We start from the raw sequence: 25,858 nt of genomic DNA, 5'->3' as shown, positions 1-25,858 counted from the left end.
TCAACTATGACAGCTTATCATTTGTTTTGATCGAACTTTAGTTTATAACAAATATTCAACTAAACAGTCAAGAAATGTTTGCTTTGAATTTGAACTGGAATGATTCTGCTCATCTCTGCATCAAGCTGTCTCAATGAAAGATAAAAGAAAAACAAGTCCATACTCAGTCTCAGTATCCCAATGTGAATACAAAAACAATTTAAATCTTAAGACATAAACATCGATAAAACCGAGAGCCCCAAGGGACTTTTCAAAGTTCATTTGAATTCATTAAACATCAATGTAAAACGGGCATAAAATTAACCGACATGTTAAGGATCTAACCATAGATTTGTTGTAAAAATTAAATCGGTGGCCTCGCCCAACAGCCCCTGGGGGTCAGTGAGGGTCAATATGTGCAAATCATCAAACTGTCATCGGATACTCGAACCAAGTTTGAATAATTTGTAATGGAAATTATATCAATAATGCTCTAAAATCATTTTCCACGCCGATATGCATTAAATTTATATTTAAGTTCATTTTTTTTCTAAAATGTTTGATCATTTCCCTTCTTTCCTGCTCTTATAGGAAATTTGAAAATCCCTTATAAGAAATAGCTAGTACAATTTTTAACTGCTGAATAATAAATGGTCAGCAGTCATCCATTTTATTTTTTTGATCATCCTCAAAATCAAAAGGGCACGAATGGTCCAGGTAACCGACACACGAATGGTCCAAGTAACCGACACGAATGGTCCAGGTAACCGACACGAATGGTCCAGGTAACCGACACATGAAACTTAGAAAGATGTATCCATTACTTTCAAGAAAGACTTAATGAGAATATATTACAGACAGACCAAACAGTTCATCGACCAATCATACTTATTAATCTGAAAATAACGTTATTGCCAATCCTCAAATCCCGGTGTTCCAAATCCATGTTAACCATATAGTACAACCCATACCTCGCCTGGTACAACCTGCAACTTAGTATTAAGTTTCAATGCTGTAGTATTGAAACTTTAAAAAAATTGTTCTGAAGAAACTTGCCCTTTTCCATGCCAACGAAAATTACTTCAATTAAACATTAAATAGATTTAGTATTTGATAACTAGCATTTTTCATCTTTTAATATTTGCCAGCAAGTGGATGGTTACGTAAACAAGGACCATCCAACTCCACTATGAATTAAAATTCATTACTAAAGAATGCTTTTTCAAATTCTGGTCAAGTAAACGACTCTTTGGTCATTTAGATATTCTGTTCAATTTTCGCTTTGAATGCAATTTCCAGTTATTTGTATAATTATCAGGTCAGTATGATTATCAGAATTTTAAGACGTCTTTGTCCAGATGATTACGTCTAGCTTCATTTGGTTGTTATACTCAGTTTGATTCACTTCATAAAATGGACATTTAACCTAAATGACTAAATTCATAGGAATAAAACCATCTAAAACCACCTCTGTTCTTGACCCTGTGACAGTCCCTTTAAAATTTGATGCTTTATGATAATGGTTGAATTTCATCCTAGTTAATGGCAGCAAGACCCAATAACACTACATCTTCCAATATTAATAATGGGTATCCAGTACATTTGACATGCAACATTTAAAAAAACCCATTAATTTACTCGCATTACACCCTATGAACTAAATCTGTTTTCGGATTTGTCCGAAAGATTTTCGCTAGGTTCAGATGAAGCGAGTTATGTGTACCCAAGGCATCAAGGACCAAAAACCTCCCATCTTGACAATCTTCCTATAAACTTCTGCCTAGTTGCTAGCATGGTTCCACCATTCTACAGCAAGTGCCTCTTTGTGTCAAGTTGGACTAAGCAATCTGAGCGATTATCACCATGTTGCTGTTCTTTCCTCCAATGCAAAAGATCAAAGTTGCTGATGTACGGACTTCCATTGTACTTGGCCTCCATAATTTGGTTCCCTCCTTATCCACAGGGACTATGCATAACTTATAGTTGCTATGATAAACAATCTATGGGGCAGAAAATCCTGATAAGTCACAATGTCAGGTACTTGGATATGACCAATTGAGACATATCTGACAAGATCAATCATTCAGGAACGAAGTTGTGATTCAATGTCAAGTCATTTTTTAAATTGTGCCAAGATCCATCAACAAATTTTCCAAAATCCGAATGGAGGGAAGGTAGGAAAGAAATCTGTCCAAGAGATTACCCTCGTACACGTGGCAATTTCAATTTACCTTTAAGTTGTTCGATAACCCAATTATATTTTACAGAGAATATTGATGGCTTTTAACTAGATGGCAAGTGGTTTCATTGCCTTTCTGGATTGTTGCATTTATATGGCCACTGACAAGTTTTAAGTTCGTAAAAGTACTTGTATGTTTTCAAAAACCTTGATTTCACATTATGCAATTTTGAAACAAATTTTTAAATAACAGGCTTGAAATTTTTACAGAGCCTTCAGTATATTTGTCAGTTGAATGTAAAAAATAAAAACAAGCGAAGAAATCATGTCAAGCATTTACTATGAAACTCAACCAGATGTGAAATTCCTTTGTAGTATTGCGACGACAAAGTCTGAAAATCTTAAAGGCAAAAGCAAAAAGCGATTTCACTAGAACTAGTGTTTCTAGTTCTAAAAATACACATTAGCACTTCTCTATGAGCTGAAGTTCGTAAGTAGTCCAAATCTCGAGCATCAAGTTCTTAAAATAGCACTATGAAATCACGGGTTGAAAGTGTAGCTCCTCTGTTCTCCAACACAAGATCCCCCTCTAGGTAGAGACTCAACATCACCAGATCGGGGCCTGTTATAATGGGATCCTGGATCTTTCATGTCCTTCCTTCTATCCATGTGTTTAAACAACATCATAAAGCCAGCCGCAGCAGCAACAATTAGGAGCAATACAACACCACCCATCACGCAGATTATCACAATCAGCTGGGTACTGGCAGATATGGACTCTTCCTTAGTGGGACCAGATTCTTTAGATGCAGGTGTTGTATCGGAACTTCCCACTACTTGGTCTGTAATAGATCAAAACTTATTTGGTGCATTAAGCAATGGCATTTCAAATGTTAACCTAAAATTTCGACAAGTTAAATATTTCTAATTTCTAGGGATGGGTTGCCAAAAAGTGCATTTGAAATTCTTTGGTCCAAGGGTTAAAGTTTTAATTACAATTGACAAGCGAGAGCAGCTTTATGAAAATAAACTCATCCCCATTGAAAGACTGACAGAACAGTTGCATTGATAAAGATTCATTTTTTTTTTTAGTTTCATAATTAAGCTTAAACGCCCCAAGAATCGAATACAAATCAGATTCGTGATACCGTCTAGAAATTCTGAATCCGAATGTGGGTCATCCTCAGCAACAACAATGAGGGAAACGCAGCTGTAAGATCCTGGACAGTTGAGGCATGCAGAGTTCGGATCACATAGCTGATCATTTTCTTCACATTCATTAATATCTGAAAAGATCATAGTAAGCAATATTTCAAAATTGTTATAAATTATGTGTAATTAGGTCGCATGTTCTGCTTTACAAGTAATCAAAATACATTACATCATTAACAGCATGCAAGTTTATCGTCATGCTTTTACTAATGCGAAATTCTCAAAATTGGACATTCACTTCAAATTGATGCCTTTGGAAGGACAAGAGTATTGGTATTTTGTAAACATTGTTCAATCGATTAATCCCAATTATGACCTAGTATTATCAAGGTTTACCGAATTAGAAAACGTAGATTGTAATTTAATCGTTTATAGAGGCATGCATCAGGCCTGTATCGTTCAAATGGCAACTGATTACTCTTTACTCAGGAATGTTTGACCAAATTTGGTCAAAATCCAATCATTCGTGCAGAAGCAGGATTTCATTTGCCATTTTGGCCAGATAAAGCTAGAAATGAGCAAAATGAATTTTGCTAAGTTGGACGAGGCATGTACCATACAAATTTAATAAATTACCTATACAAATGTTTGTGCCATTTTCTCTGTATCCTTCATAGCAGCTACAATGAAATCCTCCTACAGTGTTGTTACAGGCTTGGCAGCATGGTCCATAAATGGTACACTCGTTAATATCTTCGCATGTGACACCATTCGATGATAACTTGTATCCCTGTCCACAGTCGCATAAACGAGAGCCATACAGCTGGTGGCAGATTTGATCACAACCTCCATTGCTTCCATCTGAACAAGAGTTCCTCACTGAAATAGAAACAATTTTAATGATTCATTTCACACTGCAAATGAAGTATCCTATTCGACTGTTAGCACTATCCCAATTACCAAATTACCAAAGTTTAACCAGTGACATACCTGTACAGGTTTGTCCATCCTCACCAAGTTGGAAACCGTCATCACAGCTACATGTGTAGCTGCCTTCATTGTTGTTGCATATCTGTTGACATGGCCAGTTCTTGCACTCATTGATGTCCAAACAGCCATGGCCCGAATCGTCCAGTTCGTATCCTTCATGACAGGAACACTCGTACCCACCACTGACTTCCGTACAAATTTGTGAGCAGCCACCATTATTGTTTTCACAAGACACAACCTCTGAAGACAACATACATACATTAATATTGCCAGCACTGGCATCACATTCTAATGTCCCAAGAACTTTTCAATATCAACCGATATCTTCAGCAGTATAGATACCAATTTTATCTAATAGCAGTTCTGTACTCAAGAACAGATGTTCACTTACATGTCAAAAGTTGAATCTCAACACTTATGGTGCAGAGAAGGCAAAAATAAAACTTATTTGATGAGATACCATTTTACATAAGCTACATGTATTTGCAAGGAACTAAAAATGGCAGTTACATTAAATATGGCAAGACAAGGCACTAGAACAAATACAAAGCTTCTATTAAGATCAAACACTGCTGGCAAGGCATGCTTCAGATGTTCAGATACGTCTTATGTATGGTTTTGATGCATACCACTGGAGAAAAAGGACCTCAGCCGGATGGAGATGGAGATGCAGATGTAAGATCCCAAGTTGTTGACGCATTGCGACCAATTGTCCGTGCAGACTGTAGTATTTAAGCACTCATCAATATCTAAAACAGGAAATGGTATACAGATTACATATGCAATGTAAAAGGTGTTGGAGCTTCCTTCATACATTTCAACATACTTGCCACTTCATTAAATTACATGCAACCCTTCTGAATTGGCCTCCAAATTAGAAATTTTAAAACAATTTATTCCAATTACTTTTAACCGATCTACCCACCTGTTTGAGCCCCAACCAACTGCAATGCTAATTAAAGTTCAAAGCTCTGATGAAGGTTTCTGAAGATTTACGATTTGAATCAAGAATCTTCGACAATGAATATTCGAATACAACAAGCAATGCTGGACTAATTATCAAAATATGAACAGATGTCCTACAGGATCAGTTAATTCACATCAGTAGGACCAGAAATATATTTTACATGCATTTGTTACTGGGGTATACAGCAATCCAATAACATTTTCAATATTTTGATTTCAAATGGTGATCAACATGGGGCTAATCTGATGGCAAGATTGTGTCCGACTTCATGCCTACCAACTTGTCATTATACAGCACAAACTGGCCATCACATTAACCCCGATTCCTTGAGCGGTGTTACAATTTTACTTCATGTATAGTACCAGTCATTTTCTTGGAAAGTTGTCATTTCAGTATTCTATTTACATACTAAAAGTAGGCAAAGTTCATATAGAACTATTGAAAATAGACACAATTTTTTTATTACATTTTTATTACAGAAAGATTGCTGCTTTATGCATCAAACTTGATGTTTTGCCAATCTGCTCGATATAAATCAGTTTCCAAATGGAAATTCATCACATTACCAACAGAAGCAGCCATTTCACAAGGAAAAGGTAAAATTCAGTTTCAAATGAAACTTCATAATTAGCACTATGGTTGAATGACATTTAGTTTTCAACAACAAGTTATTTGATTGTCCAGTAAAGCGATCAAAAACAGTAAAGAGATCAAAAACGAAGTATGTTTTATCTAATGTAACAAGTCAAATTTTTGGTTTCAGTCCACTTGTACTAGGGATTGAATGTCCCTGGTGGTGGTGCCTCTACATCACCACAGGTCGAAGCACTACGCATGTTTGATGGAGGAACAAGGAGGCCAGCCAAAGAATCCTTGCGTCGACTGACTTCCACACGTTGATACACTATCATGCAACCTATAGCTGCACCAACTGCAACAAGGAGGATGATTCCCCCCATTACGCCAATGATAATCATCATTTGAGAGCTTGATAAAGTGGATGCTTTAATCTCTGCTGGGGTGAGTGCTTCGCTGCCTGGATCATCGTCCATTCCCATCTCATAATCTGCAAGATATAATGCAGCTTATGCAGTAATTGTGAGACATTTTGATACCCAATAATGTACATTTAACATGAACTGTTCAAGATTTGGACATGAATTTGCACCATATGAGAAATGAAAAAATTCAATTCCTAACCTTCCTGTAGATCATTCAAATTGCTTCTTAGAAGATTTACACAGCTGAAAGAACCGGCAGTGTTGACACAGGTGTACCCATAATCAGGACAGGATTCCTGATCGAGACATTCATCTATATCTGGAATGAAGATGCAGATAAACACCAATTTTAAAGCTAGCTTGTTTGCGTTTATTGCACAAGAAATAAGCTTGAGCAGGTCTAAAAGGTGTGTTTGCCGAGTCGAGAAATAGCAAGTTGTGTCCATACACAGCATTACCAAGTTGGTAACATTCAGCCAAAAGTTGGACTAAAATGGTATGTTATCTGGTTCATTGGGGAAAAAAAGGCATGCGAGAAAACCATATGGTTATCACTGAAGCTAACTTAAAAGATACAGCATCAGATTTACAATTTGTTACGGATTTGTTTTGGAAGTCATTGGGAATTCTAAACGGCTAGAATTGAGCAAATTTCAAATTACAGTTTCAAAAATTCGATTTAGGTAAATGGAACTTCCATGCAACTATATAGGATTAGATCGATATCGATAACTTACCTCTGCATTCATTAGTTTTAGCATCAAGATTAAAGCCTGGAAAGCAGCTGCAGTCGAATCCACCTTCCATGTTCGCACAAACTTGTTTACAGGGACGATATATTGAACATTCATCGATATCATCACATGTGAAGCCATCTGAAGATAACTTGAAACCTTGTCTACAGGAGCATTTGCGTGCTCCATACAGCTGCAGACAGACATGATCACATCCTCCATTACTTCCATCAGAGCAAGAATTCCTCACTGAAAAGAATTTGACATTGTTACAAGACATTGGAAAATTATGTATTTATCTGGCAACTAATTCTTCTTGAATCAGTTTGCATTGCAAATTTAGCAGAGACTAACCATATAATACATTTTGCTGAATTACAAAAAGATTGGGTTTCCCTTGAAACTTCCTAATCACCTTGACAAGTTTGTCCATCTGGAGCAAGTTCAAAGCCTTCATCACAACTGCAATGGAAGGAGCCCTCTGTGTTAACACAGGTTTGCTGACATGGCCAACTATCGCACTCGTCGATATCCACACAGGCGAGACCCTCTTCATTATCAATTTGGTAGCCAGGATGACAGGAACATTGATGCCCATTGGTCGATTGTGTACAAATGTGATCACATCCACCATTGTCAGTTTGACAGGATTTACCATCTAGAAGCAAATTGTAGATCATGTTAAACAATTTGACAACTATATTTAACATAAAGTGAATAGACTTTTATAGCATGCCTACACCAGTTAAAAATTTGCCTTCAAAAGAACATTAACAATTTCCTTTCCTGTGATTATACAGCATTTCCATTTTACTTTGCAATACTATTAAACAAATTCAAAATCTTGTATGGTCTCAAATAGTAAAACTAATTCATAGGAATTGAAATGTGCAATGCAGTAGACTAGTCAGTTGTACCTACCACTTGATTGAAAGCTGGACAATCTGGTTAAACTGATACCAACACATATGTATGATCCTGGTGTGTTCACACACAATGACCAGGTTTGTGCACATTCCAACGCAACGGTAACATTGCTACATTCATCTATGTCTGCAAGAAAATTGTAGAATATTAGAACTCTTTTAAAAGTAATGCATCCCATTTTAACAAAAAGTAAAGTTTATTTTAAATCAAATTAGGCAGGGCATCTACATTTCTGCTCATTTTAAGATTTAATTCTGTATCCATGAAATATTGTTTTGTCTACGCATGAAATTTTGCATCAACATTGAATATCCTCAATTAAAGGCGTTACATTTTAAATATTCCCAATTTCTGCACAAATGAAGCCCTCCTATTCTCTTAAATAGATGTAAAGCCCGTTTTTATTTAATTTTTGGTAACTACGTTGTGCCGATTGAACACTAGATCTGTCTAGTCAGAGAACAGAACCCAAGATTATCAAGAAAATGAAAATTCCTTACTGATTGCAGTCTATGCTCGATTTATCCAGCAAGATAATTCCTCTTCCACATCACCATTGTGTTCCATTGTATACATGCAGCAACCATTAATTGAGGAAATTCAAGCAGATCCGAGGTAAAACGTATCCCTCGGTGCAAATTGTGTTTCATGCTGGTATATATGGCCGACTTGTCATTCGCAATGGTTAGTGGGAAAGACGAGACATTTGAAGTCTCGTATTTGACATTTATTACGGAAAAAAATCAACGCAAGTACATATAAGTCTCGGCAAAAGTAGTTCCGAATTAACTACTGTATACTGACATTTAAAGAACAGCAGAGGCTTGGAACCACGAAATTTTAAGCCCTGGATGATAAACATCTCAGCTGGTTGTAATCTAGTCATCTTTTGAATGAAAGTGAAAATGTAACCCATTTTAGTGTCCTTTCCCAATTTAGTCTTTCAATTTAAACCATTTGAAATTGGTAATATTTTCCTCTAAAAGAATCTAAAAGGGAGTTTTAACAAATGCAATGAATGATCCAAAGCCAACTTGCATTATCCATTACAGTTTGCTCAATTATAATACCAAACAGAAGTAGTGTAGGATGAAAACATACCAGCACTCTGAACCTTTCAGCTGGGATGCCAACAGACACTAGTGAAACTGCATTAGGTTAAAGCGATTTTATCAGGTGAACTAATGAGAATCTATTAGTTTCAAGATTGGGATAAATATTACCGATGCAGGTTCTTTGGTCGCTGTGCAGGTTAAATCCAGTGCGACAACTACAGGTATAACCACCATCATTGTTGCTGCAGACTTGAGGACATGGTCCATATTCAGCGCATTCATCGATGTCGTCACAATTGTGGCCGTCGGCATTTAAAGTATATCCATCATTACAGCTACAATGATAGGCTCCAAACATATTGTGACAATTATGCTGGCATCCTCCATTACCAGTCAAGCAGCTGTTTACAACTGCAACAAATGTTTCAAGTGATATTTTAAGGTTTGAAGAAATCTAAAAATGCTTAGGGTTAAGAATTGGGACGACTTTTCATCTCTGAAGGTTCTTTAGGATTATTGGTTTGGCAAGTACTAGTATGATAACGATCATTAAGTACCTGTAAATCAACATTCAGACCAACACATAACATGGTAGACATATCCTGAAATCCATTCATTACTTGCTTGCCTTGGAAATGTTTCAGTAACAAATAGAAGTGGATACACCTTCAGATTTGTTTGTCTACCCATACCAGTTTTTTTTTTTATAAACGACACTTTTTTGCCAAGGCAAGTGCATCGAAAGGACAGTTTCCACCAGAAAAGTAAAACCCTATAAATATCCATTTGTCCAGGAAATGTTGAACCTTACCCAAGATAGTAGTGAAATTGGTCACGACTTAATTCAACAATTAACTATTACTTACCCGATGGTTCAGGGCCAGTGTGACCTGTAAAATACAAGCAATATGAAAATTAAATGTTGGGTATTGGCGATCATTGCGAAAAGTGACGAGCAACTGATCATTTTAATATTTCAATACAATTTTGATGTTTGTACCTATTGGTCCCGTATCTCCTATGTCTCCTTTGTCGCCTTTAGGTCCAGTTGCCCCAACTAAGCCAGTCATACCAGTGTCTCCCACATCACCTTTATCACCTTTTGGTCCAGTGTCACCAACTAAGCCCGTAACACCTGAAATAAATGAAGTGTTGTATTCAAATCGTTAAAGAATTTACAATGCATTAATTCTAAAGCTGATGTTATAGGTAATGTATTTGGTTAAGTCCTATATGTAATCCTGCTCAAGGCACATTATGATTGCTTCTTTTAATTAATCCTGAACCTAGCTACAATAGATACCAATCATAACTGGTTTATCTCATTTGTATGGTATCAATTGTTGCAAATAGTATCCAAGTCTCAATATGAAGTCTAGAAATTTAAACTTCACTTGGATGGCATGCATGACTACAGTTATTGAGGTAATCATTTCAAGTATCCACCTTAATTTTTAAGCGAACTTACCACTGACACCTTGTGGTCCGGTATCACCAATACTTCCAGTAGCTCCAATGGCACCAGTCAATCCCGAGGCACCAATATCCCCATCATCTCCCTTCTGTCCCTGTATTCCTGTGTCTCCTACATTTCCTTGGTCGCCCTTTGCTCCAGTGTTGCCAATTGCACCAGTATTACCAGCAATTCCTTGAATTCCTGTGACGCCTTGGTTTCCTTTTGGACCTGTTGCCCCTTCAGCCCCCGTTTCACCTTTTGAACCAGATACTCCGCTGAGTCCTTGGACACCTTGATCTCCTTTAAGACCTGTTGAGCCAACATTACCAGTGGCACCCGTTTCTCCCTTTGGTCCGGTGTTCCCTATATTTCCTTTCTGGCCGTCCTCGCCCTTGCTACCCTTTTGTCCAGTTGATCCAGTATTTCCCAGATCACCTTTTGGTCCTGTTGATCCAGTGTTGCCAATACTTCCTTGAGGTCCTGTAGCTCCAATATCTCCAGTCACGCCTTGTATACCTGTATCTCCAATTTCTCCTTTGTTACCAGTACTTCCTACAATTCCAGTTGCACCAACATTACCAGTATTACCAGTAGCTCCTTTGGGACCAGTGTTTCCATCATTTCCTTTGGGTCCTGTAGCACCAACATCTCCAGTAGAGCCTTCATCTCCTTTTGAACCAGTAATACCAATGTCTCCTTTCAAACCAGTACTCCCAACATCTCCTGTTAAACCTATACTGCCTTTTTCTCCTTTATCACCAGAAACTCCTGTATTTCCTGTCTGACCTTTAGGACCTGTGTCTCCAATATCTCCTGTAAGTCCTTGAATTCCTGTAAGCCCTTGATCTCCTTGATCTCCCTTTGAACCAGTGTTTCCAGTTTGACCTGTATCACCTTTTTGGCCATTGTCTCCTTTAGCACCAGTTAATCCAGTTGTTCCTTGTAGACCAGTGGATCCAGTATTGCCAATGTCGCCCTTAGATCCTGTAGCACCAACAGGACCTGCATCTCCTTTGGTACCTTTTTCTCCTTGTATGCCAGTGTCACCAACTTGTCCAGTTTGTCCTTTGGGTCCTGTATCGCCAACATTTCCCTTAGCACCGGTGTTCCCAACTGCACCCGTTTGACCTGCAACACCTGTATTGCCAATAACACCTGTTGCCCCAACAGCACCTGTATCACCTTTTGGTCCAGTGTTTCCATCACTTCCTTTTGGTCCAGTGTTTCCAACATTACCGGTTGCTCCTACAGCACCTGTGTTTCCAACCTGTCCAGTAGCACCAATTGCACCAGTGTTTCCTATTTGGCCCTTTTCTCCTGTGTTTCCTACATTACCAGTTACACCAGACAATCCAATTTCACCCTTTCCTCCTTTTTCTCCGGTGTTTCCTGTTGATCCTTGAAGTCCTGTAAGTCCAGTTTCACCATTTTGACCAGTGGATCCTACCGGACCAAGGTCTCCCTTTACTCCAGTATTACCAACCTGTCCGGTCATACCAGTAGTTCCCGACACTCCCTGGATTCCCATTGTTCCTGTATCTCCAACATTTCCTTTCACTCCAGTATCGCCAATCTGACCCTTTTCTCCTTTAACGCCAGTGTCTCCTTCCACTCCTTGGTCACCTTTTGGTCCAGTGTTTCCAACACTTCCTTGCACACCAGTGCTTCCCACTTGTCCAGTGTTGCCAGTGACACCAACTACTCCTGTAGCCCCTACGTTACCAGTGTCTCCTTTCTGTCCAGTGTTTCCAGCTGTTCCTTGAGGTCCAGTCTGCCCAATATTTCCTTTATTTCCCTGAACTCCTGTATTACCCATTTGTCCCTTTGAACCTGTGCTCCCTATGCTACCTGTTGAACCCATTTGTCCTTTGTCTCCTTGGTCACCTTTGGAGCCAGTATCACCAACATTTCCCTCCTGTCCCTGGTCTCCTTTCTGACCAGTCTGTCCCTGAATGCCTGTATTACCAGTGTCACCTTGTTCTCCTTTGACGCCAGTGTCTCCAGTTTGACCCACGTCACCAGTAATACCAACTAAACCTGTTTGCCCTTGTATTCCCTGGTCTCCTTTATCTCCTTTAGATCCAGTAGAACCAATATTTCCTTGCGCCCCAGTATTACCAGTGTCTCCTTTGGCTCCAGTGTTTCCCACATTTCCTTGGTCACCTTTCACACCTGTGTCACCAACAACTCCTTGAATACCTTTTGGTCCAGTTGCTCCTACATTGCCAGTTTGTCCTTGAATTCCCGTTTGACCTTGTACTCCTGTGCTTCCCACTTCACCTTTTGATCCTTTTGGTCCTGTGTTACCAATATCGCCCTTTGCTCCAGTGTTACCAACACTTCCAGTTAATCCTTGAGCTCCTGTCATACCCTGTATACCCGTGTCACCGACTGATCCCTTGGGTCCAGTATTGCCAATCTGTCCTTTCACACCAGTGTCTCCAACAGCCCCAATGTCACCTTTATCACCTGTATTACCAGTGGGTCCTTGTACACCTGTATTTCCAACACTACCTGTATCACCTTTTGAACCTGTGTTTCCAGTCTGACCTTTTGGCCCTGTACTGCCAACATTTCCTGTAGCACCTACAACTCCTGTATTGCCAGTCTGTCCTTTTTCTCCTGTGGCACCAATACTGCCAGTCTGTCCTTTAATACCACTATCTCCAATTGGACCCTGCACACCAGTCATCCCAGTTTGTCCTTTTGGTCCAGTTATTCCCATTTCTCCCTTGTTACCTTGGATACCAGTCTCGCCAAACTGTCCCTGGGAACCTTTTTCACCTCCCTCGCCCTTCTGTCCAGTGGCTCCAACATTACCAGTTTGACCCTCGACGCCAGTATCACCAGCAACACCAGATACTCCTTGAATTCCAGTGTTACCAGTTTGTCCTTGGTCACCTTTGCTGCCATCACTTCCTTTAAGTCCAGTTGCCCCAGTGTTGCCAAGGTCTCCTTTTGATCCTGCGACTCCAGTTTGTCCTTTTTGTCCAGTATTGCCAACATCTCCAGTTATTCCTTGTTGACCAGTAGCTCCCGCATCTCCTTGATCACCCTTTGCACCAGTGTTGCCATCTGTACCTTTAGGGCCAGTACTTCCAACATCTCCTTCCTGTCCCTTTTGTCCTGTGCTTCCAACTAAACCCGTCAAACCTTGTATGCCTGTATTTCCAGTTTGACCTTTCTGACCTGTGGATCCTACATCTCCGGTAAGGCCAACATCTCCTTTAGTTCCCTTTTCACCAGTATCTCCTTGCTGTCCATTATCCCCTTTAGATCCTGTGGCCCCCACTGGTCCTGTATTTCCTGTTGCACCTTTATTGCCAGAAACACCGGCAACACCTGTATTTCCTGCTGGTCCCTGTATGCCAGTACTTCCAACAGCTCCAGTTTCACCTTTTAAACCAGTATTGCCAGTTTGTCCTTTAGCTCCAGTATTACCATCAACTCCTTGAATGCCTGTAGCACCAGTGTTTCCAGTTTGGCCTTTAGTTCCAGTATCTCCATTTTGTCCTTGAATTCCCTGTTCTCCCTTTACACCGGTGTCTCCTATGCTACCTTTAGGTCCTGTGTTGCCTACATCACCAGCGATTCCCTGGATACCAGTATCGCCAACAAGTCCAGTTGCACCCACATCTCCTTTAGCTCCTGTACTTCCCGTAATGCCTTGAGTACCTTTCGGACCAGTATCTCCAACCACACCAGTGACACCTTGAATACCAGTCGCTCCAACATTTCCTGTGTTTCCTACCACTCCCTGTTCACCTTTAGGTCCAGTATTGCCGTCTTCCCCTTTTACACCCTGTATGCCAGTATTGCCTACTTGTCCCTGTTCACCCTTTGGACCTGTGCTACCAGTTGACCCTACAACACCAGTGTCTCCAACAATGCCTTGCTCTCCTTTGGCTCCAGTGTTGCCTTCATCTCCTTTTGGTCCGGTATTCCCTACATTTCCCTGAACACCAGTGCTACCAACTGCTCCTGTTGATCCTTGAAGCCCTGTTGATCCAACATCTCCTTTCTGACCAGAATCTCCTGTAATGCCTTGGGAACCTTTTACTCCCGTGTCTCCAATCTGTCCCTTCTCCCCTGTATTACCAAACTGACCCTTCAGTCCTGTGGCACCAACTGACCCGGTAATCCCTTGAAGTCCTGTATCACCCTGAATGCCTTGAACACCTGTACTTCCAACTAATCCAACATCTCCTTTGGAACCTTTCAATCCTGTTGTACCTTGAATTCCTGTAGCTCCAACATTTCCCTGTGCTCCTGTGTCCCCTACAACTCCTGTCATACCCTGAATACCAGTAGAGCCAGTATTTCCAGTCTGACCTTTCTCACCTTGCAATCCAGTATCACCAACATTGCCTTTGTCTCCCTGTACACCAGTATTGCCAACAGCGCCTGTTGCACCCTTGCTGCCTTCCTGTCCTTTGCTGCCAGTACTACCAACCTGTCCAGTTACTCCCTGTATACCAGTAGCTCCTACCTGACCAGTGGCCCCAACACTTCCGGTCTGTCCTTCTAAGCCTTGAACTCCTGTATTACCATCCTCTCCCTTAGGGCCTGTATTTCCAGTAACGCCTTCAACACCTTGTGTTCCTGTAGCTCCAACTTGACCTTGATCACCTTGATCTCCTTTCTGTCCATCTTGCCCTTTTTGCCCAGTACTTCCAATTTGACCCTTTTCACCTGTGGCACCCACACCTCCTTTCAGTCCTTTAGGTCCTGTGCTACCTGTGATACCAATAGACCCAGTGGCTCCAACATCTCCTTTCTGTCCAGTGTTACCTATATCTCCAGCAATTCCTTTCGATCCTGTAGCACCAACTGCACCAGTTTCCCCTTTGGAACCTGTATCGCCAACATCGCCCTTATCACCAGTGGAACCAATCTGCCCTTGCACACCAGTACTACCAACATCGCCCTTTGAGCCTTGGATGCCTTTGGGTCCAGTTGATCCAACAGGTCCAGTGTCTCCTATTGATCCAGTGATTCCATCAATGCCAATCTCTCCTTTACTACCCTTTTGTCCGGATGTGCCTATTTGACCTGTAGCACCTACTGCTCCTGTATTTCCAGTCTGACCCTTTGGTCCAGTGCTACCTACATCTCCTGTTGCTCCTGTGGTCCCTGTAATTCCTTCAACTCCTTGCAAACCGGTTTCTCCAGTTTGACCGGTTTGACCTTTAATTCCAGTGCTACCAATGTTTCCTTGATCTCCCTTTGACCCTGAAACTCCTGTCTGTCCTTGTATACCAGTGGCCCCAACAGATCCAGTTAATCCAATTTCGCCCTTTGTTCCTTTATCTCCCGTCACACCCTGTATGCCTGTAGTTCCAAATTGTCCCTTTGCCCCAGAAGATCCAGTTTGTCCCACAATACCTTGGACTCCCTGGTCTCCCTTTACTCCAGTAGCACCTGTTTGTCCCTCTATGCCTTGGCTACCTTTCTCTCCCGTGTTACCCACGTTTCCTTGTATCCCAGTAGCTCCTATTGTACCCTTTTGTCCTGTGCTTCCTACTACTCCTGTAGCTCCTACATTTCCAGTTTCCCCTTTCAATCCAGTGGCACCAACACTTCCAGTGGAACCTGTAGCACCAACAGTCCCAGTCTGACCTTGTATGCCAGTGGCCCCAGTATTACCATCATTTCCCGGTAGTCCTGTCTCTCCAACTTCACCTTTAACACCAGTATCACCAACCTGTCCAGTAACCCCTTGTATGCCAGTGTCTCCTACTTGCCCCGTAGCACCAGTGCTTCCTTCTTGCCCAGTTAATCCTTGTATACCTTGAGCACCATCATCACCCTTGCTTCCCGTTGGGCCTTGACTTCCAGTATCACCCTTAACACCCGTGTCACCAATCTGTCCTTTTGAACCTGTATTTCCAATTTGTCCCTGTGCACCAGTATTTCCAGTTAATCCTTGGTCTCCTTTTTGTCCAGTTGCTCCAATCTGTCCAGTGCTCCCCACATTTCCCGTTGCTCCAACTCCACCTGTGGCTCCAGTGTCTCCTTTATTTCCTTGATCTCCCTTTTGTCCTGTTGCACCTACAATTCCTGTGTCTCCTATGGGTCCAATGTCTCCTGTAGCACCAGTCTGTCCTTTAAGACCAGTGCTACCTACTTGTCCAGTACTACCAGTGCTACCAACTACTCCGGTGATGCCCTGTTCTCCAGTGGCCCCCTTTTCCCCAGTTGATCCGGTGTTTCCGACATCTCCCTTTGAACCTTGCTGTCCTGTTGCTCCAGCAACTCCCTGTATACCAGTGTCACCAACTGAACCAGTTGATCCCTGAACACCAGTTGCTCCTACTTCACCCTTTAGGCCCGTACTCCCTACTTCTCCTTTTAATCCTGTGCTTCCAACCTGTCCTGTAACACCCTGAATGCCAGTGTCACCAGTCTGACCTTTGGACCCAGTCATACCTACTGCACCTGTTGCACCTATAAGTCCAGTTGATCCAATTTCTCCTTTGCTTCCAGTGTCACCAACAACTCCCTGCTCTCCTTTGGGTCCTGTGTCGCCAGTTAAGCCAGTAAATCCAGATGCACCAATGGAACCTGTAGCTCCAACTGATCCTGTATTTCCTTTAGCTCCTGTAGACCCAGTTGAACCTTGAACACCAGTACTTCCGACAAGTCCTGTCAAACCCTGAATGCCAGTATTTCCTGTTTGCCCTTTTTGTCCCGTTTGACCTTGTATTCCTGTGTCGCCTATGGATCCTTTTGCACCAGTGTTCCCTACAGAGCCTGTTGCTCCAACCTGTCCAGTCAATCCCTGAATTCCTGTGCTACCTTCGTCTCCTTTAGAACCTGTAGCACCCACCTGGCCTGTGGACCCTACAATACCATCAGCTCCTTTTTCACCTTTGCTTCCAGTATCGCCAACCACACCAGTAGACCCGACTGGTCCAGTATCCCCAACAACTCCTTTGTCTCCCTGTTGTCCTGTTGCTCCAGCGACACCCGTGTTACCAGACACTCCTACATCACCTACCTCTCCTTTAGAACCAGCATCTCCTTTGACACCTGTGGCACCTGTATCTCCTTTACTGCCAGTGATTCCACTAACTCCTACTGCCCCAGTACTGCCAACAGGTCCTGTGGCACCTGCAAAGTTAAAGGGCAAATTACATTTCAATTGATGGGGATGGTTAGTTCTCATTTAGTAATGATTGACAAATCAAATGAACTTATATAAAACATTAGATAAATTTCCACTTTAGCCATGTTCAAGAGTGAATTAACTTCTGTAAATTAAATATGATCGATCATGAAATTATGCTTTGATAATGAAGGGATTAGCAGATTCACCAAAAGTATTCCAAATCCCAATGTGTGAATTTGCATTGTATCCCCAATAGTACATCTCTTAATAAAAGAGGCAAAAATTGATGTCACTGCTTGTGTACAAAAGTTTGCAGGGATTGTTGAATACTTGTCATTTCTCACAAAACTTAGGATAAATGAATTTCCAATTTCAAATTGTGCCCCATGTACATTACTGTAAATAGGCTGTAAACTGGAAATTTATACGGAATGCATCTAGCATCTACACATGAAAGTGTATGAAGGCAAATGCCAATTTACAGTCCATTGTAGAGCTATGACCAACTTTAAACATGTTGGCATTTCAAAAAACAAATCTAGGACAATTGAACACAATCAGAAATGTAAACAATCTTGTCAGCAGCTGAACATTATCCAAATAGATCTGCAAGCCAAGGCCCTATAGCCTCCCTTGCTAAACATTTGCAATGTTAATTTTTTGTAAAAACAGCAACTAAATGGCAATGTACTATATTGCATTTGCCATATCTAAAAATCAATTTACTCAAAGCTGATGTTAGTTATCAAAATCACTGAAGGAATATGAAGGAATAAAGGGGCTAATGTCATTACTTTAGGACACTGGGACGAATAGGCAAAATTATGCCATCCCTACCCAAAATGTAAGGATTAGATGTATAAAGCAATTACACATCTATAATAGCAATATCGTGTATCTAGTAGTGAATAAATTTTGTATGTTGCTATATCCTACCTTGTATTCCCGTTAGTCCAGTGCTTCCAACAGATCCAGTTAGTCCTATCTGTCCCTGTGATCCCGAGTCTCCCTTTTCACCTTTTTCTCCACCTGAAGGTCCAGTAGCACCTACCAATCCTGTGATTCCCTGTAGACCAGTGCTACCAACTGCTCCAGTGTCACCTTTCTGTCCTGTTGTACCAACAGCTCCAGTATCGCCCTTTACACCAGTATATCCTTGTATACCAACTTCACCCGTTGGTCCTTCTATACCAGTCTCTCCAAGTCTACCTTTTTCTCCCTTTAAGCCAGTTGAACCTACTGGACCCGTGTGTCCTTCACCTTTACTACCAGTTTCACCCAAGTCTCCTTTCTGACCAGTCTCTCCTAGCTGTCCCTTAATACCAGAAACACCAAACTGTCCCTTTTCACCTTTGATTCCAGATAGTCCCGTCTCTCCCTCAACTCCTTTCACACCAGTTTCACCTCTTATTCCCGTCTGTCCAGTTGCACCAATTGCACCCGTGTCTCCTTTGAGTCCAGTCTCTCCCAACGCCCCTTTTAAACCAGTGCTACCCTCAGCACCTGTTACTCCAGTCTCTCCAGTATACCCTACACCAGTGTCTCCAGTCACTCCTGTTGGTCCAGTCCATCCAGTTTCTCCAAATTGTCCCTTTTCACCACCTACACCCTTTTCTCCAGTGAAACCAGTGTAACCAGTAATTCCAGTCTCTCCCACAGGTCCCATTACCCCAGTACTTCCAGTAGGACCTATAACAGACAGAATTTTGTATCAAGGATAGCCAAGGCTTGAGCAATTGACAACCAAGGAAAATGTAAAATATTAGCGGTAATGCATTGACCTTGTCTAGGGTTCAATTCCCCAAAAGGAACTAAAAATGGAGCCACCTATCCTCCCACATTAGGACCACTCATGAACTTCCATCTGGGCAAATAAGTGATCAGTACTAGTTGGAACAACTTTTCCAAAAATGCAAAACAGTGAATTCTGGGTTGCCAGTCCAACTCGTGCAAGTTAAATATAAGCAATTTCCATAAAAACCAGTTCTTTCATTTCTGAAACTACAGTATTTGTTTCCCATGTGGAATTGTATGATTCTAGTCCATAGAAATTTTATCAATTTGCTGGACAAGGATGCATAAATCAAATCATAGTTAACTCAAGACTTCCAAAATAACCATTTCATAAATGTACACAAAAAAAGTTCCCCTTTAAGGCCCAATTACTCCAACATCTGGAAGAGGACATCTATTTTCCCCTCAGAAAATTTGTGAAGGGCAATATTCCTATAAAACCAACTGTTCACAAGGAATGCTATTATGTAACCTCATTCCTTCCCACATGCAGTGGTCTCCTTAGAGACTTGGCAATAACTTATGCCTTACCTATCGATCCATATATTTTGCCTTACCAAGTCCCATGTTAATTCAAAAGTTTGTTGCATTTTATTCAAAATTTTTTAATATACAAAACTCTTGACTCACAATTTCTAATACACTTAATCTGGTGATGCTTCCACCTAAAAAACTAATCTAAATGTTTCTGCACTTACCTGCTAAAGTACTTATTTTCAATTTGATTTTTACATCCACAAATCTCCATAGTAACTAAACTGAAATGTTACCTACATTGCAGAAGTAGTGCAAATGTAAACATAACATCAAATGACTTCCATGTTTAAAGCTTCAAACCAAATCTTAAAATTGAAATTGCACCCAAAAATGTAATCTTCCTATACACTTTTCCATTCAATAACTATTCAATAATTATTCAATAATTCCATCATTTTGGTATCAATCAATTTGATAGCCTTAACACCCACCAGCCCAACAAGGTCAGCCAAGATCAATGTGCACATAAATTGATCTTATACTAGTAATTCAAACAAAGTACTAACTATTTAAGGGAAAATTATATTATGCTCAAATATGATTCTTATAGCAAGATTTGTTGATAATTCTTCAACATAACCATATGGGTAAAGCACTAAGACTCATTCAAAAAGAGCATTTGGTTTTACCTCATCTGTATTGGGAAGATTTTGAATTTGTCAATTTTGCCCATATTGTCCCCTACTCTCCCAAACAGCCATTGGGGGCCAGCCTGGGTCAATGTTTGCATAAATTGTCAAACTGAAGTAGCAATTAAAAGTTTAAACTACTTCCAATAAAAGATAAAATGTTCAAATTTTCCTGTCAATGGTTGTAAACTACTCTGGATAGAAAAACAAATTTGTTGATGGTCCAGCAAATCTGAATTCAAAATTTGAAAATTCCTTAAAAGTATCAGAAACCTATAAATTTTATGTTCATGTAACAGTTGTGCAATCATGTCACAAAACGGGCTTGTGTGGCCACCAGGTCGAACAGGCTACAGAAATTTTCCTAAATAAACATTAAATATTTATACCAATGGAATCTAGTAATTTGTTCAAGATTAGTGTTGGATTATATATTATCTGGAACCAAAATGAACGGTTGGGTCCAATTTTAGGATCACTTATGGACATTAGCCGTTCCCTAATGTCTGACGAAATGAAGTGAAATCACCCAGACATTAGGCAGGAGTAGCGTTATAAAGGTAAAACATTCTCACCTTGGGCTCCTGAAGGTCCGACAAAGCAGTTGCCACAGCTTACTGATGAGGGTCTGTCGCCTGCAAAATACAAGGCTATTGTACCATACTGAACTTAACAATGTGGTAAGATTTTTAAAAAAACCATTAACTGAAAAACTAGAATTCACGTTAAATTCTGTTTAAGTGTTGAAGGCACCACAATGCCACTACACAATAGAAAGTTAAATCACATGAGCAGTCTGAGTGAATGAAAGCCGTATTTTTTTGCACTCCAGACCTTGGGTTCCAATTTACAGTCACAATTTAATGAACTTACCTCCAGTGCTATTCACCATTGTTGCAAATGAAAAGCTATAAGGTGCAGTGAAAAATGTATCGTAGATTGTGCCTTTGACAAGAGCTGACTGCATGTATGTCAAATGAGTCTTGTTGATACTACTCTCTGCAGCAGTCAATGAGATCGGACCAACGAGTTCATTGAAACTCCATCCAATAAAGCTGTCGGCATCGTAACACAACTGATATGGTGTAGTAAAGACAACCTACGAAAACAATACAACTAGGATTAAAAGGATCAAATTGCTAGATTTGGCAGATTGAGTGTCACAACTTTTAGAAAAGGTAAACAAAGCTATGATATTGCTATGTTTGCACAATCATTTCTTAATCAAATCTAATATTCAATCCATACCTTCAGGAGGTTGTAACACTTACATAGACTAGTCTGTTTAGAGATAGGAGTTATATCTACAGATAGGGGTTAAATTTGATCAGATTAACATTAAAAAATGTGTTTATATCAGAAAAATACAATCACAAGCTAAATGGGTACAATTTAATCCTTAAAGATTGTACAGTCTTTTGCACTTATATAAATTCATCATCTTTGATGGTAATACCGTAAATTTGCGGGTATAGTGCGCAGGTACTTTTTTGGGGTCAGATTTTAAAAAAAAAAAAAATTTTCTACAGAAAGATTAATTGATTACTGGTTACCGCGATGAAACAGTTGATGTGGTTTGATCCATTGATAATTAGGAAACCAATCATCTTGACACTAACATATTTAATTACCTTATGTAAACAAATTCACACCGGTATCAGACTTAAGCATGAAAGTCTTGGCTAATTGGATAATTAACAGTTCTTAACAGGTAACAAACACGTTGAGTATGAGGAGATTGATGACACCCGGCTTCGGCTGAACGCGTACTATTGCTCAGAAAACAATGTTGGTAATCTATGTTCAGGAATCACATTTTATTTCATTGCATCTTTTCATTCTTTTGTTTTAGTTTAATATCCTACAGGAATGGACATTCCTGGTGGGTTTATGACCTGTCAAATTTATCAATTTTACCCTCAATGCAAGTTCTCCATACATGTAGTCTTTATAGGTTTAACCTATAAGCAACACCAGTGTATTACAGGGGGTCCTATCAAAAATTGAGGCTCAAGGGACTAACAGTCCTGGAGTTGTATACTGCAACAGGTAATGGATGTAATCTTTCATATAATGCAGATATTGAACAAAACCGTTATCCTATGTTAAGATCCAAAAGAAAGAAATGCTTAATGCACATGAAATGTGCAATTTGAAACATTTGGAGCCAATTTGAAACCTTTGTGCCATCCAAATTCTGGGGGAGAGGACTATTTAATTTGCCGTTTTGGTTTATCTTGACAATAATCACATGAACCTTTAAAACTGGTCGAAAGGTTTCAGAAGTTGAACAGACTGATCGGTTGACCTGGTAAATCAATAGCAAGACACATTGAGCTTCAATCACAGCACTTATTTATATTTATAATTAATAAGATTACTAACAATATCCAGGCACAGTCAAGCTTAAAGTATAGCCAGGTGCTTCAAAGACGAAGCTAGCAAACATCTACAGAAACATCTATTATAAAAGCTTGTTGTCTTCCAATGTTTCTTTGCTTTTTTCTTAACTTTGTCTTTGGCACTCGATGGGTTTCTGTTTAGAGAAATGTATGGAGATGGGAGTGATGACCTAATGAAAGTCCCTTTGCTGGAAGGCTTCCCCCGATGTCAAGGAAAGTGAACACTTCCTATCACTTGTGGCACTGAAGAATTTCAGACATTGAAAAGAAATGTTTAGTTTAGGGATACAAATTTGTGATAACATTTCTAATTAAGGTGACCATTGTTTACATTACAGGTTGCATGCAGATACTAGGAATTACGAGCTGTATCTGCCTCTCCATTATTGGGATTAAAACTCCCATTTAATGTTGGTATAACAATGCATGATGTTCCAAGGCACTCTTCTGCCGAAATATTTTAAATTGGGGTGAATAACTCTAGGACACCATTAAGCTGTAGTACTATATGACAAGGGGTGAAGTCAAAGGGTTGAGAAGGCAACCACACATTAAAATTTAACTCTAGCTCAATATAGAGCTAAAAACTTCCTACTAAAACCTAAATTTGTAACGATGCCCCCAACTGACAAAATGTAGGTGAAATTTGACTCCCAGAGATAAAGATGTGTAGGTACCAAGTATTTTTCAGGTTGGAGTATGATAGCTTAGGCACTTAGAAATATAGCCAAGTATCAAGCTAAAAATAGCTACTTTCATCAAAACTCCAATGCAACATTTATACCATTAAGTGAAATTGTGAATCTGAAATAGAGATTCACTTTGTCATAGTTAGGAATTTGCAGAGACAATCGCATTTAACTTTACAATGCTAATCTGATCATGTGATAAGTTGCAAGGCATTTTTGAAGAGTTCTGAAATGGTTGATATGCAATTCTAGTCTCAAATAATGAGTGGGTAACAGTCGTTTGCGAACAGTGCAACTCCAATTAATACACTTTGTACACAATGATTTACATTTTAAGGTGGGAGGCCATCAACACCATGAGCGCGACATTTTTGGGTTGATGTGTAAAAGGCAAATCAAGAAAATCTCCCTTGTATATTTTTACTACATTTGTGTATTTAACTTTTTTCTGATAACTTCGTCATGGCTCTCATCCTTAGTAAAGAATTCTGACAAGTAAATTTTCACAAGACATCTTCAACTTTTTTCCACATGTGGTATCATGTGGTATATAGTATCCTTTAATTCCTAGATATTAAGTGCAGGAAAAGTTGAAATTGTTACTTATGTTCCATTATTTAGTGCTCCACCACTCGATGAAACTAAATTTGAAAATAAAAAAATGTGCTATTTACAGGACAGACACCTTTCAACTTTTTAAAGTCAATAAAAACATTCCATACCAAAATATTGGAAGATAATATACCGATGATGGGAAAACTTAAAATCCAAAATCCATACGATTATTAGGCTTTCTGCTGTAGTTAATTGATTACATAATCAGATGTCTATACTCAATATTCATAGAAATGTATTCATTAATGTCATACTTAATTAGTAACTAAGCCAATATACCTCATTTAACTAGAATTATCATTAACAATAGTCTAGAAATATACAATCGTTTGTTTAAACAAAATACTAAGGTACTGATAATAGATTATAAAAGAATTGAAATCATTGCATCAGATAAGGTTAAACAATTGGATAAATTGATTGTACCTAATTATCCTACCACTACATACCTCTTGAATACCAGGATTTGCATTATCGTATATGATGTCTTGCATATACTCCAATAAATATTCTGTTGATGTGACTTCTTTCCATACAAGAATGCTGCCAGTGCATGTGCCAGTAATGCCAGGTTCCACGTTAAACTGAACAGAGTACACCATTCCCCCCCGAGCAAGGGGAATGTCTTTGTTTAACCATGCTGTTGGGAGGAGTACGCCAGGAAATTTACCGTAGAAATCTCCTCTTTCTCTCACCTCATAGCCATAGCTCAACACTGAAAAATGGTTGCATTAAATCAGAAAAGACATCTTACAAATATTGGTTTATTCCAATTCTTCCAATCAAACGAGACAGCAAGATAATATACAAAATATCTGGCCACGCCCCAGAATTAATAAACATTTTAAAGTTGAACAAGCCCCAGAAGTAATATACATTGTAAAGTTGAACAATGTCAATTTGGTGGCATTTGAAGCAAGATTGTCATGGTGAACCTCAAAATGAAATTTGAATTATAAGATTAGGGGATAAAATTTATAAGGTTCAGTGCTATAGAGGAAAGTATATGCTTACTATCAGCGAGACCACACTGTACAAAACCCGCTATTATCAGCACTCCTAATGTTGACAGAGCCATTCCTCCGGCTGGAAAACCAATGTAACATTTCAGTTTCATGCAGTTCTATAAAGAATGGGGAATATTGAAAAGGGAGGGGAAATATTCAGGATTTTCACACAAGATCACGAAATACTATGGGGTAACACACATTCAGGACCACTTTAGGATGACCCAATTCAAACATTCAATTCGACAGGCTCAAAGCTGCCACCAATTCACCATAATGTCACTTATACTGGACAAACAATTTTAAGAACACTTCAAGAAATGAGAACTTAACCTGTCGAAATCAAAGATGGCCACAGATATTTCTTAATTATAAACACTTCCTAAGCAGAGGAAAGACAACTGCAAAGGTTAAATTTTAAAATGGAATTTCACAATATCGCTTGGCTGCTTCAAATGATATTTCACATTTTTACATGTTATATAAACTTGATGTAAAGAGTCTGAATTTCTGGTTAACAAGATGTTCAAAACACTAAATTGTGAAGTTTTTCAATTCAACCGAGACAGGAATGAGAGCGATTTCTAAATTCCCGATACTTGTTTGACATTGCAACATGAATTTCTTGGAACGT

The 25,858-nt window shown here is 39.6% G+C and overlaps 1 protein-coding gene across 1 annotated transcript; it reads right to left on the bottom strand.

Moving 5' to 3' along the window:
- Nucleotides 1–2,515: 2,515 nt before the first annotated feature.
- On the bottom strand, nucleotides 2,516–25,295 carry LOC132546810 (uncharacterized PE-PGRS family protein PE_PGRS54-like). Its single transcript, XM_060210526.1, has 14 exons — nucleotides 25,232–25,295; nucleotides 24,667–24,932; nucleotides 21,385–21,610; nucleotides 21,087–21,146; nucleotides 18,488–19,240; nucleotides 10,453–17,553; nucleotides 9,985–10,119; nucleotides 9,851–9,874; nucleotides 9,153–9,395; nucleotides 4,930–5,049; nucleotides 4,301–4,540; nucleotides 3,947–4,189; nucleotides 3,307–3,444; nucleotides 2,516–3,000 (listed from the first exon to the last, which is right to left on the bottom strand). Exons 1-14 carry the CDS (start codon nucleotides 25,293–25,295, stop codon nucleotides 2,699–2,701), a joined length of 9,915 nt encoding a protein of 3,304 aa, XP_060066509.1. The 3' UTR covers nucleotides 2,516–2,698.
- Between the last annotated feature and the right edge of the window lie 563 nt (nucleotides 25,296–25,858).

Source organism: Ylistrum balloti, unplaced genomic scaffold (genome assembly GCF_031769215.1).
Source record: "Ylistrum balloti isolate Yb309-2 unplaced genomic scaffold, AGI_CSIRO_Ybal_v1 Utg369916, whole genome shotgun sequence".
In the NCBI taxonomy this organism is placed as follows: domain Eukaryota; kingdom Metazoa; phylum Mollusca; class Bivalvia; order Pectinida; family Pectinidae; genus Ylistrum; species Ylistrum balloti.
Note: the sequence above shows the minus strand (reverse complement) of the source record. Positions and strands in the feature narration are given on the sequence as shown.